At 35.9% G+C, this 17,037-nt stretch overlaps 1 protein-coding gene across 50 annotated transcripts in view; it reads left to right on the forward strand.

Annotated features, from left to right (window-relative positions):
- TRDN (triadin) overlaps positions 1-17,037 on the forward strand; it is a 415,031-nt gene that overhangs the window by 325,977 nt on the left and 72,017 nt on the right. For all 50 annotated transcript variants that reach the window (XM_059890081.1, XM_059890082.1, XM_059890083.1 and 47 more), the window contains 2 exons: positions 2,092-2,142; positions 7,422-7,472. In XM_059890081.1, the coding sequence (XP_059746064.1) occupies positions 2,092-2,142; positions 7,422-7,472 (102 nt within the window). The remainder of the gene's footprint in view (positions 1-2,091; positions 2,143-7,421; positions 7,473-17,037) is intronic.

A 17,037-nucleotide genomic window follows, 5' to 3' on the forward strand; every position in this document is an offset into this window, starting at 1 on the left:
TTGTTACTAATTGTATTGATAGTTTCCATTTATGAATGAGACTTTAAGCTGCTTTGCTTCTGCAACACTTGCATGAAATATGCACTTCATTTGTATTTCCAGCTGCTTGCAAGACATGTCTGTTACCGAGTCCAAGCTTGCTCTGCTCAACCACAACAAGCCAATAAATAGAAGAGATGAGGTGTTGAGGCAAAGAATACAACTTCATTAGTAAAGTCGGCTGACGGAGAAGATGCCAGACTAATGTCTCAAATTAACCTTTATCAGGATCTGGATGCCAGGTTCTTTTATAGAACAAATGTGGGCAGAGGTGAGGAAACAAAAGTAAGAAAGCTATTAATCTTGCAAACATCTCCTAGAATGGCAAGCCTCAGGCAAGTGATGTGTTCGTTTATTCCTCACTGCCATCCACAGATGGACAGGGTCCTGAACAAAGGCATTTTTAGTCAAGCAAAAGGGCAGAATTCTCTGAAGCAGACCATTATGTATGTTTATAATAACAAAAGCAAAGAAAAGCAAGTGAAAAAAACAGTTCCAACATGGAGTCAAAATTGGCTTTTCCCTGCAACATGTCATTTTTGGGTATCTTGTTGACACATGAAATAAAATACATTCAAAACAAAGATAATGTCTTCCTCCAAAGAACTCTGTTCCCTATGTTCCATATCACAATTGATGGTAGATTATCCTTCTATGAATCAAGAATTCCTGGAGTCCTTTTTTTACATGATCCTCAGCTTTTAAAAAATCTGACTTATGTCCTTCACCCTGATAAACTGTTTTTATTTCCTGACCAGTGAAATTCTAGTCTACTGAAGAACCTAAACTCAAATGGCATCTTTTCAGCAAAAACCTTCCCCAGTTTTAATAGTAGAACTAATCTTTTTTTCTGTTATGTGTTTGGCTGTATTGAAGAACTTGTAATGTGCATGGTACAATATTTTTCTATTTACTAGCTGTTTCACATACTGTTTCTATGTACAGACCACTTTAAGACTTAGTGATATAAGACAGCTGATTTTACTTTCCTCATGATTTAGAGGATCAAGAAGTTCAGGAGGGATCAACTGAGCAGTTTTTCACTTGGATATCTCCTGTGATTGCAGTCAGTTATAAGCTTGGACTGTGGATATCTAAAGTAATTTGACTTCTGGATGTCCAGGACGGCCTGCTTAGCTGGCTGGCAGTTGATGCTAGCTCGTGGCTGGGAGCTCAGCTGGGGCTGTTGAACTGGATTGGTTGTATGTAGTCTTGCCAGCCTGGCGGTGTCGACTGGAGTATTCACATGGAAGCCAGCTTCCCCCAGAGCTAGCGCCCCTAGAGAAGCAGAAGCAGATAGAAACCACATGGTTTATCCTGATTTAGCTTAGGAATTCACACAGCAACACTTCCACTCTATTCTGTTGATTACAAGTGACTCAGCCAGACTGGCAGACTGTGCAGCCCACGCCTCCCCATTCTCTCTTCTGTCCTAAAATGTCCCTTCAGCTCTGTTGCTCTTGGTCTAATTCCTTGCCATCTCTCAAGCTCTTATTCTGTGCCACCTGCCAGAGCCTTTCCTGATTCTATCATTGAGCTACCAGAGCCAATATCTTTCTGTTTGAGTTCAAAGAGACATTTAATTCAAATCTCATATTTCCCATTTATTAATGAGAGCTACATGACCTTGGGAACATGATTTAATCCCTTTATGTGAAAAGCAAGGGTAATAACTGAACCAAAATAACTTTTAGGGCTATTGTGAACACTGTGTGACTAAATAGTAGAGAGCATTCCCTGTGATACCTAGTGAGTAGACAATATTAGCTATTATTCTTATCATATCTTCTTTCTCCGAAGCCCATAGAATTGTATTTGTATATATTTCTATCTACCATAATCTGCCCCTTATAATAATTTGTGGGCTTATTTTCTATCTTATGCATACTTAGTTCGATATGTTACAGGCAATTTATCCCAGTAGAAACCTCTATCTTGAGTATCAATGCAGAGCCCCTAGGTTCTTTATGCCTCAGTAAACACAATGTAAAGAACTTGCCATTTTTCTCTGTTATTCCTTGTAACCTTTTCTCCTCATGATTCTTCTTGCAGAAATTAGAAAAGAAAAATCTGGGAAGACTTCTTCAGTTCCGAAGGATAAAGGTAATAGAGTCAATTTAACATAACACTAGAAACGTATTAACAAAAGTATCTGAATGTGTCCACAGTACCTCAGTCATCTCCTTGCAGGTTTGTGGGTCAGAATTGCATATGACACTCATATATTTGAAAACTTTTGTTTATTTACCTGTCCCTAAATACTTACTTTCTGTTCACCATGATCTAAAAGTATGTTTATTATAATTTCTGAAAGAAAGGAAAAATGATGAAAAAAAATTAAGAATGAAAGGGTAAAAGAAAAGTGTTAAAATGAAAGTAAAGGATATAAGAAGGACTTGCTGCCATGCCCTCTGGTTCTTTTCTTTCTATCCATTCATTAAATCTGTATTTACTGCATAATCTTTCCAAACCTGCTAATCATTGGTGAAACAAAGATGGCAAAGCTAGGAATAGGGAGGAAGACTTGGGAATTGAAATTCTGAATTCTGCTATTTTCAGACTCCTAGTCATGTGCTGTCTGCTTTGGTGTTGTCAGGTTCCTGATTGCTATGGAAGAGCATAACATTCTTTAAATTTTCAACCTCAATCTCTTGAATGAATTGACTTTTCTCTCAATCCATCCAAATTCCAGGACTCTTTCTAAAAATAATGTCACATAAAACTTCAGGTCTTTTCTATTGAGGTCATAATCAAGTCTGAGGAATTAGAGAAGGCTTTTCTGAAGAAGTTATATTAAATTCAAGTATGAAGGGAGAGGAGTTATCCAGACGAAGATGTGAGGATTATTTGGGAGAAGTACACAAGCAGGGCATCTGCTCTTTGCCAGGCACATTGAATTCTACTTTATATATTTTGTTCTGCAAATTGTGCTTTATATATACATTTCAGTAAGGAAGGAAGGAAGCTGAGGTATATGTAATTTAAATTACTCAATGTCACACTGTGGGTGGGAAGCAAAAGCAAGAATCAGAGTCAAGTCTGCTGGATTTAAGACCCCTTTATTCCATTTTAACACAGATATTGTCTAATCCTTAAACAAAGGCTCTTTTTTTTTTTTTAATATTCTTCAAAGCACCTTTGCTTTGAGTATAGAGCTCATTACCTATTCTTGAAAATCTATTTGACATAGACAAATGTCTATACAATGTGGAAAAATATACTCATAGTCCTTTTACTAATGGGTGACTCCCGTTAATTCCCACAGAAGAGCTCAGTCCATTTTTCACCGGTGATTACTTGTTCTCTAAGAGAGAGAGAGACTCCTCCTCACCTCCACTCTCATTTTATCTGGCAATTTACAAAAACAGTGTCCTTGTTTGTGTGGAAACTAAAAGTATTATTGAAACACACTACCAGGAAAATCCATATATAGATGCAAAATCTAAACCTTCCTCCTTCCAGTATAGTATGAAATAGACTTATTTTGTTGAGCATTTATGTCACGAGAATACTTAGACTGTATATTATTGTTTGCTATGAAAACAACTCAACAGAAACGTTGGGTCTTACCTCTAACACTATCTTTCAAGCAATGATGATTATAAAAAATTTCAATTATTACTTAAAGACTTCACTTCTGCTGCAGCCTAAACTACTTGGAAATGGTAGTTGTAAACATCTGTCCCGGAAAACATTACCTGGGACAATTTAAATCCACACTGATGGAGTAGCCTACGAAGTAGGCTTTTGTAATTTCTATTGCTGTTGTTGTTACTAACGTACAATTGCAGACAATTTCCTAGGGAACACTTTTTCCTCAGTGTTAAATCCTCTACTATTTGTAAGATGTCTCCATGGTCACTACAAAATCATGTATATTAAAGTCTATTACATATGATTATTGATTTAGAACTAATTTAAATGAACCTCTTTTTAAATTCAAGCTGTGTTAATGCCCTCGATTATCTTTGTTATATACAAGCTGAGGGCTATTTTAGAAGAATGTTATTGTCATTTTTCCTTTAGTTTCTGAATATAATTTTCTTTACCTAGAAAAATCAGAGAAAATGGCTTATTACCCATACAATTTCAGTGACTTTAACCTCTGCAGTGTTATTGTTTCTGGAATCAGTTTTTGAAACCTGCTGCTGAACTGTGGCAGAGTCAGAGTGCAGCAATTCTACTTGCTACGTAGCTACTTATTTCATGGAGCAGCCCAAAGGTTGCCTACCTTTGCCGGTCTCCTATAGTTTCCACTTGTATGTACATATTAGGAAATCCATATTGAAACAATGCTGCATTTCTAAAACCAGAATTATTACACAGAAATCATTTAGGGCCACATTTACTGGGGATATGACAACCGCGAGTAAATTAGGCATTTAGAGAAACATCAATGTGTTAGTTGCTCAGTTGTGTCCAACTCTTTGCTGTCCCATGGATTGCAGCCCACCAAGCTCCTCTGTCCATGGGATTCTTCAGGCAAGAATACTGAAGTGGGTTGCCGTGCCCTCCTCCAGGGAATCTTCCCGATCCAGGGATCAATCCTAGGACCCCTGCATTGTAGGCAGGTTCTTTACCATCTGAGTCATCAGGGAAGCCCAGAGAACATCAGGCTTGTGTATTTAAGGACATATAGAGAGGGCTGGAGATGATCATTACAAAGAAAAGGAGCCAGAGAAAGACACATCTTGTTGGCTTTTGCTGCTGATTCAGCTACTGACTCTCTGGGATAGTAAGTCTTCTCTACATCCTCAAGTGGGCAGAGCCCTGCTTAAGTGGCCCTGACCACCCAGAAATCAGACACTCCTGTTGTAGCCCTTCTGACATTCACCCTATCGTCTTGCAACTTGCTTCTTACAACTGGTCTAATTTATCTGAGTTTGTGGGATTCACCGATGGTCCAAGGAACTGCAAACCAAACTGTAACCAGGCAACAAGGAGATTAATTATTTCTCTTCTATTGAGAATGCAATAGCACCTGCAGGTGCCTCTGGTATTGGTGTAATATGATGGACATTAGAGTTATTGACTAGTTTTGTGACTCAGGCTTGTGTATGTTTGGATCTAATGCCAGGGAATTCTCAGCAGAGCTTATCTTCTTTCATATTCATACCCAGCGCCATGCACCTGAGGTTTCCCCCAACTTCTATTTGTCTTCTTCACCATACTTTTTCTTGGCCATTCCCACTCACCAAACAAAAGCTACCACTAAGGATATGGTAAGTTTTCAATGACTTTGCATCTGATCCCTAGTGATTTATTCATCGTGAATTCTCACCCAAGTTCCTTATTGCCTTTGACTCTGGGAGCAGGGTACAGGAATGGAAAACCTGGAATGATCTTCCTGTTTCTTTGTGAACTTTTCTACATCACCACCTCCCTGCCAGATTATTTTGAGAATTCCAAGTTATATCCCAGCACCTTTAAACATGTTCTAGATCCTGATAATGAAGATTTCTAAGACTTCCTGTAGGCTCTTGGTTAAATGTAAAGAAACTACCATATTTATACAAACAACACACATGCAAAAATGTGCTCTCTAATGCTTTGCTTCTGACAAAAAAGACAGTTAGGTTGAAAAAATGTGTAAATAGCTGACCCAAACCAATGATATATTTATTCTTCCTAACACAGAAGTGAAGAGTTCCCATATAACCCTCTCCCATTTTTGGTCAGCTTTGGCATCCTTGGGTAGTTAGGGACTGCTCAGACCACCCTACAGACTTCTTAAATCAGGTCAAAGTCCCTTGAAGTCAAAAAGGACACGCAAAAGAAATGAGATGCAGGAAGGTCAGTGCAGATGACCCAGCATGGCAGCAAAGGAATCTTCCTGTTAGCAACTTGGAAATAAAAATCATTTCTATTTTCTGAGGACTTTCCCCAAATTTACAGTGATGGGTTTATGGCCTTCAGATAGTTTTAAAAAGTCTGTCTGTTTTCCACATCTTCTTTCTTTCTCCTTTAAAATCAAAGCAGTCCATGGGCCCTCTTCTGAGGTCTTGTACTTTACAACTACTTTAATCTCACACAATTGTATACAGATATCCATTTAAATCAACATGCTGGATTTTGAATTTTGAAGTTCCAGGCATTGCATTCTCCCATCCCACCAAGGATCTGTCCCTATCAACACTTCTCATTTTACAACACATTAATTCTTTTGGTTTAGCCAGGAAATGCAAAACAGTAAATTACCACCCTCATCCCGAAAGAAAAAGTTAATGAAGCTTTTCAGTCTGTTTATTCAATTCATGGCTCTTGGTTTCATTTTCACATGCTGAAATGTGAAAAAAAAAATGGATCCTATTTATTCTTAGCACAATAAATAGCAACAGGGACACTTCTTTTCCACCAAAACCATTAAAAAAATTCTACAAGCCTATGGCTATTTAAGGCTATAGTTTATATACTGAGAAAATCTTGCTTTGAGGGACACAACCTTTTCAATGGAACCCCAAAATCCATTCTTAAAATGATCCAAACTCACCTCAACTCAGTGAATTCTGAGTTGCTTGAGTGGCATGCTCATTTACAAATACCACCACCATATTTTTTGCATTCCATCCCACACCATAGAAGGGAATAGGAAAAAAAAGGGCTGGAAGGATTGATTTCTTTCTTTCCTTCCTTTCTCACTGTATTATAAGTCATTTTTGTCCGTAAAATAGATACTGAGACTTAGTGTTGCAGAAAAGGCAGAGAACTGGTTTTATTTTCTATTTTTAATGAGTTACTGAGGGAGCATAATGTTGTTCAAGGCATTGCCCCTTGATTTCTCTGGAACCCATGATATGATCAGAATCATTTTGTATTTGAACCTAGTAGAATAAGTGGAGTTTTACTTGATTTGCTTTAACTAAGGACCACATGTTTAAGACATTGGGAGCTCATAGATGAAACTGTCTCAGTATTTATCTTACTCTTATTCTTGAAATCTGTTTAACTTGAGTCTGATGACTAAAACACCACATTTACATGATATATGCAGAGTTTTCCATTTGATTGTTTATTTTTTTGAAGAAACATAGCCTGAGAGAAGTAAACTAAGTTAGTGCTGATTTGGAAGACTTCTAGATGCTGAAGTCATGTGTTTTTTTTAAAATCACAGACAAAGCAAGTTCCTAGCTATCCAAAAACTCATCCTCTTAAATGAATACATAGATTGTACATCATTCTACAATTTACATTTATTTTAAAAAATATGACTAGAAAATGGCTTGTTGTACTCTATACTGTTCTTTATGATTAAAATTATTTTTGAAAGAAAACATCATATCATTTCCACCTTGGTTCACCTTACTGATAGCTTATTGACTCCACTGTGTGTGTGTTAGTATTTTGATCTTGGTTTCAAACACATGTTCAATGTTTCTTTCCAGACCCTATTAAGGAAAAAGAAGTAAAGGTTCCAGCCTCCCTAAAGGAAAAAGGTATTACTCTATAATGAAATGTGAAAACACATTGATCCACCTATTGCATATTCAGTTACTTGCAATAAGGCCACATATTATTCATTTATTTTTTTATACTTTCAAAGGTATAACTTTCATATGTACTTCTGTGTTTTGATGCAAAGGGAAAGGAACTTATTCTCTATTGTAAAATTTTAAATTGTACTGTGAAACAACATACGAAAGAGTAGCCATGTCAGAGATACTGAGAAAGCTTAGAATGTCTAGAAAACAAGTTCCTACTGTATAGCACAGGGAACTATATCCAATCTCCTGAGATAAACCGTAATGGAAAAGTGTATTAAAAAAGAATGTATATATGTGTAAAACTGAGTCAGTTTGCTGTATAGCAGAGATTGGCACAACATTGTAAATCAGCTTTACATAAATAAAAAAATACATATGCTGTTCTGATTTTATGAGTCTGTAGTAGAAAATCTATATTTTATAAATATCCTAAGGTTAATCCTATTAGGAGTGACCATGAAAACCAAAGGTTTAAGATACAAAAAAATACTTTAAATTTCTCAGTGATAGCTTGCCATACTTTCATTTCAGATACAGTAAAATCCTAACAAATTTTATAGCTGGGAAACACTTAGAGGTAAACTCTAAAGATTTTTGGATGAGGTCCAAAATCCTCACCCTATAGATGGATAAAACTGAAATAGTCTAGAAACTTTTCAAAGTTATTATAATTTGCAGCAGAACCTGCATGAGAACCCTGATCTCCCAATCAAGCACTATGATCTTACTAAGGGGTCTTATTAGCCCTCTGGCCTTCCTATTATACTAGGCTCATAGGTATGTGGATTCTGATATGCCATGCATCAAGTTACGTTCCCTAAAATGTAAGTAAATATGTTAAGTCCAATGTAATACATTTAGTTTCTAATTATCCCAGTAACTTCTATGGGCCTGGTATCATTCTCCAAATTGTCTAATATTTCTTATCATTAAAATGAACATATTAGTGAACCAGTAAAACCATGAAATACACCTGCTGTATCAAATGTTCAAATAGAGCCCGTTTCTACTTTACCCTGAGGAGAAATCTGTGTGAACTATTGACCAGTATGCAAGGGCTTAGTGTAAAAATCCCAAATTATTGGAATTGTATTAAAAGAAAAGGCTTTTCATGAACTTGTATAAACATGTGTTGGCACTGAGGGCAATGTGGAAGTGCAGTGGGAGGGGAAGCTGACAGAAGACTTAGTGAGATACATGAAGGATGCAGGAGAGACTCCATTAGTCAGTGTAGCAATGGATAAAAAACATACCCTCAAGTCATATATTTTCTTATTTTTCAATTAAATTTAAATTAAATGAAATTGTTATTTAATGAAACAAGAAAGCACAGCATAATTTTTTTCTTAGCCCACATAACGTACTTAATTTATTTTAAAGTACTTAAAGCAATAAGGATTCCAAACCTATTAAGGCATTCATGTTTAACTTTAGAAAAATATCATATCCGAAACTTTATTTTTATTGTCCCCTATGTAGTAGTTATTTTGATGCTACATACGCTTTCAAGTTATTCTGACATAATATGTAAATTCAAATATTTTGCTTGCAAGAGAAGTCTTACACATTATGTTAAATGTTCAACAGGCAGCAAAATGTTGTTACATTGTATTATTTGAAGAATGAATTAATTATGAAGACTAAAGACATTCTTTGTATTTAGATAATTTATTTCTTTAAAATAACTCTACACTTCTTTTTCATGATCTGTCAATTTCAATAAACATTTATATAAATATCTAAATTGAAAGATTTGATTCCATCAAGTAATGTAATCATTCAATGATGTTATAACTTTTTCCAAACTAAGATATAAGTATTAAAAAATGAGGGACAGGAGTGTTATAAATTTCCACAGTTTTATTAAGAAAGCAAAATGCAAAATTTTTCCCCACTAAAAATGTGTGTGGAATATATAAATATATAAATGAAAAACAATTTAGGAGAGTCAGGCACAACTTAGCGAATAAACAACAAGAAAAACACATGGTGCTAATTTGAGTCTTTGGACACTGGAAATATCTGTTTAAGAGTTTCCTGTCTTCTTCCATCGTTCTGGGGATTGTTTTTTCATCATCCTATCCCAGACGGTCAGCGGAGCTCCACCCAGTGCATAATCACAGACAGTGACGGTGGGGAAGGCAGCATTTTGGAAAAGATACATTTTTTTAAAAGTTATATCCTCATTTCATTAATGTTGAGCTTTCTGCATTACTATATGTTTCAAATAACTGCTTGAGAATATTTAGTATCTTTTTTATTTTACCATTTAAAGCAACAATGACCTCTTATAGTAATACACTGAGATATTATTGGTGCTTTGAAATTTTATGCATTTAATGTCATCATTTGTTTACTACCAAACAACCAAGTTTCGGGCCTGTGGTGCTGAGTGTGAATGACAGTCCTTGGACATTTTGACAGAAAGAATAGCATTATATAGAAAGACTTTCACTTTTACCTGTGAGAGATGGTGTCACCTTAGACCTTCTTTCCTTAGAGGGAGTCAGTAAATTCTCACATATATTATAACAGCTACAATTTTAAAAATTCCTGCTGAAAAAGAAATTAATTTTAAAAGAAATCTTGTTAGATTGAAAGCTTATCATATCTTCTTTAGTAAAAAATGAAATTGAAAGTGTAAATGTGTTAGTTGCTCAGTCATGTCTGACTCTTTAAGACCCATGGACTGTAGCCTAGAAAGGATTATTGAAAGGCTTCATTTAATGTCCAATCAAAAAGCATGAAACATAATGATAATATCATGCACACTTAAATATTAAAATTCACAGATACATAGAAATTAAACAACATATTCTTAAACATCCAGTAAATCAAAGAAGAAATTAAAAGGGAGATTAGAAAATATCTTCGGAAAAATGAAAATGAAAACTCAACATACCAAAACTTAACAGAATGCATCAAAAGCAGTTCTAAGAGAGAAGTTCATAGCAATAAGTACATTAAAAAATAGAAAGATTTCAAATAAACAACCTAACTGCATACTTCAAGGTATTAGAGTAAAAAAGAACAAACTAAGCCCAAAGTTAGCAGAAGGAAGGAAATAAAAACGATTAGAGCAGACTTAAACAAAATAAAGAGTAGAAAGATCAACAAAACCAAGAGTTGTCTTTTGAAAAGATCAATAAAAATGACAAACCTTTGGCTAGATTTAAAAAAAAAAAGTGAAGAGCCAAGTAAAATGAAATCAGAGTAAAAGAGGAGATATTATAACTCTTGCTACAAAAAATTAAAAAGAGGATCATAAAAGACTACTGTGAATGTTTCTATGCCAACAACTTGGATAGCCTAGAAGATATGAGTAAATATCTAGACGCATGCAATGGCCAAGACTGAATCATGAAGAAATAAAAAATTTGCACAGAATAATAACAATGAGAACATAATCAAAAGCCTGCTAATGAAGAAAAGTCCAGGACCAGAAGGCTTCATGCTGAATTCTGCCAAACATGTGAACAAAAGTGATTTACAGTTCCTTTCCTGAAGATAAGAATAGTACCAAAAACAATAGCACTTTTATTCTAAGCAGCGGTTAACAGCCCAACGCTTTTCCAGTTAAGCCCATCAGGCCAAACTGCCAAGTTGATAGAATGAATGGAAAGTGGTTATATGTTGGTAAGTGAAGTAGTTGAGACTGCCAAAATTTTTTCTGTAATCACTGGCTTTCCAAAATTAATGCATCCAAGTACTGTGAATTTTACTTCCTTCCTCCAAAAAACTAATGTACATAATATATGTACAACTATATGTATGTGAAATATATGGCAGTTATAAATGTAAAGCTTCAGTATTCCTTCCTTGGTATTCTTTCCATTTAAGCCCTCTAAAGAATGACTCACTTTCACTCTGTGTGTTCATGTTTCTTGTCACTCCAAGCCACTTTATGCAAATATCCTAATGTGCTTCTCTCCTTGAAGGAAAAAGTTTTTAAATATCATAGTTTTTATTTATTAATTCATTTTTATTTTTCTTGTTCACTTTTTTAAAAAGCTTTAAATGTATTGTTTTTCATATCAGGTCATCTATTATTTTTAAGTATTTAATCAGATGTAGGATGATCCATACCTATGACCTTTGACCTTTTATTAATGTAACTGATTCTTCTCACTTCAAGTCAAAGAAAATGCATGCTGGTGCTCAGAGATATAAGTAAGAAAAAGTGACTCTCTTTTGTTAAGGGGAAAAAGAATAAGAATGTCTGCTTATTTGCCTTGGCAAGTGATTTTTCCACCATTTTCTGGACCATTTGAATGGTTTAAAGTCACCTGGCTCATTACCTGCAATAAATCCAACCACCTCTCCTGCCATCTTCAGATAACATCACAGGACCTTGTTCGTACTGACTATTATCTGTGCAACCTACAGTATGTTCAGTCTCCTCACATTATTTCTTACTTATTTCAGTACAGAGTCTTCATGTTGGGAAGTTTCAGGGAAAGGTAGAATAATGAGGCACATAGCAAGGCATACAAAAAAGATTAGACAGAGACAGAGTGACACTATCAGCAACGTGGTACATTGTATTTAGCATATACAAAAGACAAAGGATCACAAAAATGAAACGATGACAGGATGAGGCAGGGAAAATGTATGCATTTATTCTGCACTGCAAAGAGAGAATGCCCTCTGGCTCATTTTGTGTTTTTAGTGTCCACTCAGCAAACTTACTTTTGAGCACCAAAGTCCTATGGGAATCTTGCCAAAGAAGTGTTGCCGAATCAGGACTTAGGCATAAACGTTGGGTCATGCATTAAGTGTTTGTATTGCAAACTAAAGCTATTTTTAGAACTGTAACTATAGAAGCTTATAAAGCATAATTTCTTTTCCTGTTGACACAATGGGAATGAGAGGTGAGAGAGAGACAGACACGGACAGAAATACACACCATGGGTGTGGTGGGGGTGTGTTTGTGTATGTGTGCATACCTGTTATGGAAAGAGCGCTGTGCCCAGTAGCTTGAGACTCTAACTGCAGCTCTGAAATTACCAGATAGTTATCTGAAGATAATTTCCCCCAGTGTTGTGTGTCTGCTGGGTCCATTCTAATGGTCTTTTCCACCCATGCAAATTTTTGATTAGTGGGACAAGGATTCTACTTTATATTTTGGTCTAAAACATCTAAAAATGAAACATAAATTTTATTTTCTCGGCATTTTTAAACCACATCTTAAATTGTTTTGTTTCATAACAACATTTGAGTGATAGTATAATATTCTGGGGATATCTTAGTCATGAGACTCCACTAATGAAGAAGACACAATCCTTGTCCTCCAAGATCTCAGGATACTTGGTAAAGAAAGCTGGAAGACAGTAAAAGTGAAGCGGCCTCCAGTGGTGCCTTAGATGAGGCTTACGAAAGTTTTCATCCAATCTGTGGATGTCTATGTGTTGTATGTTCGTACATGAATGCTCAGGAAATATTTGTTAAATTATTCAGTCTCATTTCAGCCACAGAGACATCAGCTAATTATCATTGTTCCCATTTCAGAAGGTTAGGAATTTAAAATTTAGAGTCTTTCTGATGCCTGCATTAGATCATTTGGTTAATAAATAGGGAAATATGTTTTAAACTGAAGGACTTTTTTGTTTGGTTGGTTGGTTTTTCTCCAACTGCAGTGCAACAAATGATCTCTTGCTTTGGATGAGATTGGGCAATTACTTGAGAACACCATCACCTTACCCCTTTATTATGCATGAAAGGATTCCTCAGTTTATAACCAAAGATAACACCGATTTAAAAACTCAAACAAGAAAAATAGGAACATAGAAGGTGCATGAGGTTTCATAAACATGTGAACGTGGTTAAATAAGAGAAAGGAAAAAAATTAAACAGCCCATGTAGTATTGAATTAAAGAAACGTAGACAGAGATAAGATGAAAAGTGGAGTAGAAGTTGGTAGGTGTTGGTTCTCTCTGTGACTTTACCCAAACTCAGGGCAGTTTTGTGTTTTTGAAAGTCTGTGAACTAAAGATGATCCCAGTCAGACTGATTGGTAATCAGAGCTTGTCTTTCTCACAGTTGTATTTACCTGGATTACAAAATCATGCGTCCACGGCAGATGAAATAAAATGCTACCTACTAAAATACATCTCTTATTTTCAACAGTTTCTCTTAAGACATAATTAAGAAGAAACACGGATTCACTGAAGTTTGTTCCAAATCCAAATCTTGTAGTGAAGCTGGTTAGAGTGACAGTAGTGCTCCATCTCTCATGCAGGAAAGAAAATGTGAAAGTGTGTATGTGTGTGTTTTACAAAACATTGATTGTTAAATAATACAGTGAGGACCACGTGCGTATGCATGCTAGGTCGCTCAGTCGTGTCCGACTCTTTGCGACCCCATGGACTGAAGCCCGCCAGGCTCCTCTGTCCATGGGATTCTCCAGGCAAAAATACTAGAGTGGATCGCCATTTCTTCCTCCAGGAGATCTTCCTGATCCAAGGATCGAAACTGTGTCACCTGCGGCTCCTGCATTGCAGGCAGATTCTTTACCACTTGAACGACAAGGGAAGCCCAATGAGGACCACAGTGAAATGTAAATGTGTATATGTGTATAATTGTAATAGTAGCAGATATTCATTGAAAAGTGCAAATGACTACTCAAAAGATACAAAAATCATGGATTTAAATTTATGAATGTAACTTCATTTAATATAACTTTAATTATTTTATTTAAATATATTTATATTTAAATATGCTTTAACATTATGGTGGAAAAATATAAGAAAAATCATTTCAAATATCAGTAAAGAGACTAACATACACTGTTGGCTTTGTTCTAAGTGCTTCACAGTTGTGTTCAATCTAATTTTCACAACAATCCTTTTTTTCATTAATGTGAAAATTGAAATGCTAGGAGTGAATTGCCCAGGTCACACAGTCACCTGAGGTACATTTGGGACTCGTGCCTGGCAGCATGACCTGCCTCCTTTGCTAGCAGGCTCTCTAGACTCCCTCAGACCAAAACTGACATAGAATTGACAAAGGAAAACAATACTGAAGCTCCTTTGTATATTTCATACAAATGGATTTGGTGACCTGATTTTAAGTGTAAAGTCTCTCCTTGACACTAAATATTAACTACTACTCTGGCAGTGAGTGAGGCAGTTATCAATTTTCTATCAATAGTCAGTCTATTTAGTTTAACCAGCTTAATTTAGGAAATTGTTTATATGATTCATTATTTAATGACTGGCTGAAAAAACTAGAAACCTCAATGGCTTTACTGTTCATGCAATTACAATCTTAATGACTCTGTTAGTAATGTGTACCTATACGATGTAGTATGTGGCTTTCTATGTAGTCTTTTTGTGTGAGATATTTAAAAACATTCATTCTATCTGTATCAACAGTAGTTATAGAAGGGTGCTTGTGTGTTTGTTCGTCCCTCAGTTGTGTCTAAATCTTTGCGACCCCGTAGACTGTAGCCCACCATGCTCTTCTGCCCATGGTTTTCTCCAGATAAGAATACTGGAAGCCATTCCCATCTTCAGGAGATCTTCCTGACTCAGGGATCCTTCCTTGCAGGCAGATTCTTTACTGTCTGAGCCACCAGAAAAACCCATAGCAGTGTGCTTACAAATGCTTCACATTTTAGAGTTGGAAAAAATCAGTATTCAGAGACCAGTTTTTCCACTTACTAGGAAGTACATACATAGATAAGTATTAAGCCTCAATGTTATTATCTGTAGGCCTCAATATTATTATCTATAAAGTGGGTGTAATATTAGGTTTATATTAGGTTTGTATGTTCATTCATACAGCAAATATTTATTGATCCTTAGTCTGTGCAAAGCACTGATCTAGGCACTATCATATAAAAGATAAAACAGAAAATCATCCCAGGATTCAGGAAGTTTGTATTCTACTGTGGTTAGTGAGCTAATAAATATTTATGAATATTTAACATTATTTAAATAAATTTTAGATAATGTATATAATACACTTACTGAGTGTCATGTAGAATATACAAAACATCATTGGTTGCAAAACCAAGAATTATTATATTTTATTGCACATATAAAGCTCCTATGTGCTGAAGAAGCAAATAACAGTTGATAATGATAAATTGTTTTATTGTGTGATAATGATAAAAAAGATTGGGAAAAGAAAGAGTAGTGTCATTCAGCTTCTAACTTGCAAAGTATTTAAAATGGAGACATTCGAAAAAGAATGCACATTCTTGGGATTTATACCTTCTTTTTGATTTGTGAAGACAAAGCAGAGACTCCTAAACAAAGTTGTTTTCCACTGCTACCCTTTTTTAAACTCAAGCATATGCATGTTTAAATTTGGTTGGCCTGCTTCACTTGAGAATGTAGTGTTGATGACATTGAAAAATCATTAATGAAGCTCCCCTCCCCAGGCCCACCAGCAATTCACATTTCATAAATGAAATCAACAGCCTGGAAAACTCTGCTACATACAAATTGGCAGGCTGTCTGCTTCAACCATTCAGCTTGGGGATTGTTTGATTCCATGTTTCTGCAGTGCTTGTGTGTGAAGCTCAAATGAAGGGCTCGTGAAAAATGTTTATGGACACCAGATATTTTTCTTATATAATAATAATAATGGTAAACATGTTTTAGCAGTATAGATGGGTGAAAATAAAAGTTCCTATTCTCTTTTTCCAACTTCCAGGTTGCAATCTTCAGCATCATTCACTGCCCTTAGTTTCCTGAAACTTCAATTAAACCTTTTGACTAAACTTAAAAAAAAAAATGTATATTCATATATAGGGATTTCCCAATGGCTCAGTGGTAAAGAATCTGCCTTCAATGCAGGAGACACGGGTAGACGTGAGTTTGATCCCTGTGTTGGGACAATTCTGTGCAGGAGTAAATGGCAACCCATTCCAGTATTCTTGCTGGGAAAATCCCATTGAGATCAGAGCCTGGTGGTCTCAGTCCATAGGGTTGCAAAGAGTCAGACATGACTAAGCACACATTATTATAGACATATATATTGTTTTTATCAAACCAGTCAATCCAAAAGGAAATCAACCCTGAATATTCATTGGAAGGACTGATGCTGAAGCTGAAGTTCCAATACTTTGGCCACATGATGCAAAGAGCCAACTTATTGGAAAAGACCCTGATGCTGAGAAATATTGAAGGCAGGAGGAGAAGGGGATGACAGAGGATGAATTGGTTGGATGACATCACCGACTCAATGGACATGAGTTTGAGCAAGCTCCGGGAGTTGATAAAGGACATGTGGTCCTTTGTGGTCGCAAACAGTTGGACACAACTGAGTGACTGAAAGATGTATACATAGAGCCGACTCACTGGAAAAGACCCTGATGCTGGGGAAGGTTGAAGACAGAAGGAAAAGAGGGCGGCAGAGGGTGAAATGGTTAGATAGCTTCACTGACTTAACGGGTATGAGTTTGAGCAAACTCTAGGAGATAGTGAGGGATAGGGAAGCCTGGTGTGCTACAATCCGTGGGTTTGCAGAGTTGGACACAACTTAGTGACTGAACAACAACAACATAAAC

Source organism: Bos taurus, chromosome 9 (assembly GCF_002263795.3).
Source record: "Bos taurus isolate L1 Dominette 01449 registration number 42190680 breed Hereford chromosome 9, ARS-UCD2.0, whole genome shotgun sequence".
Lineage (NCBI taxonomy): Eukaryota > Metazoa > Chordata > Mammalia > Artiodactyla > Bovidae > Bos > Bos taurus.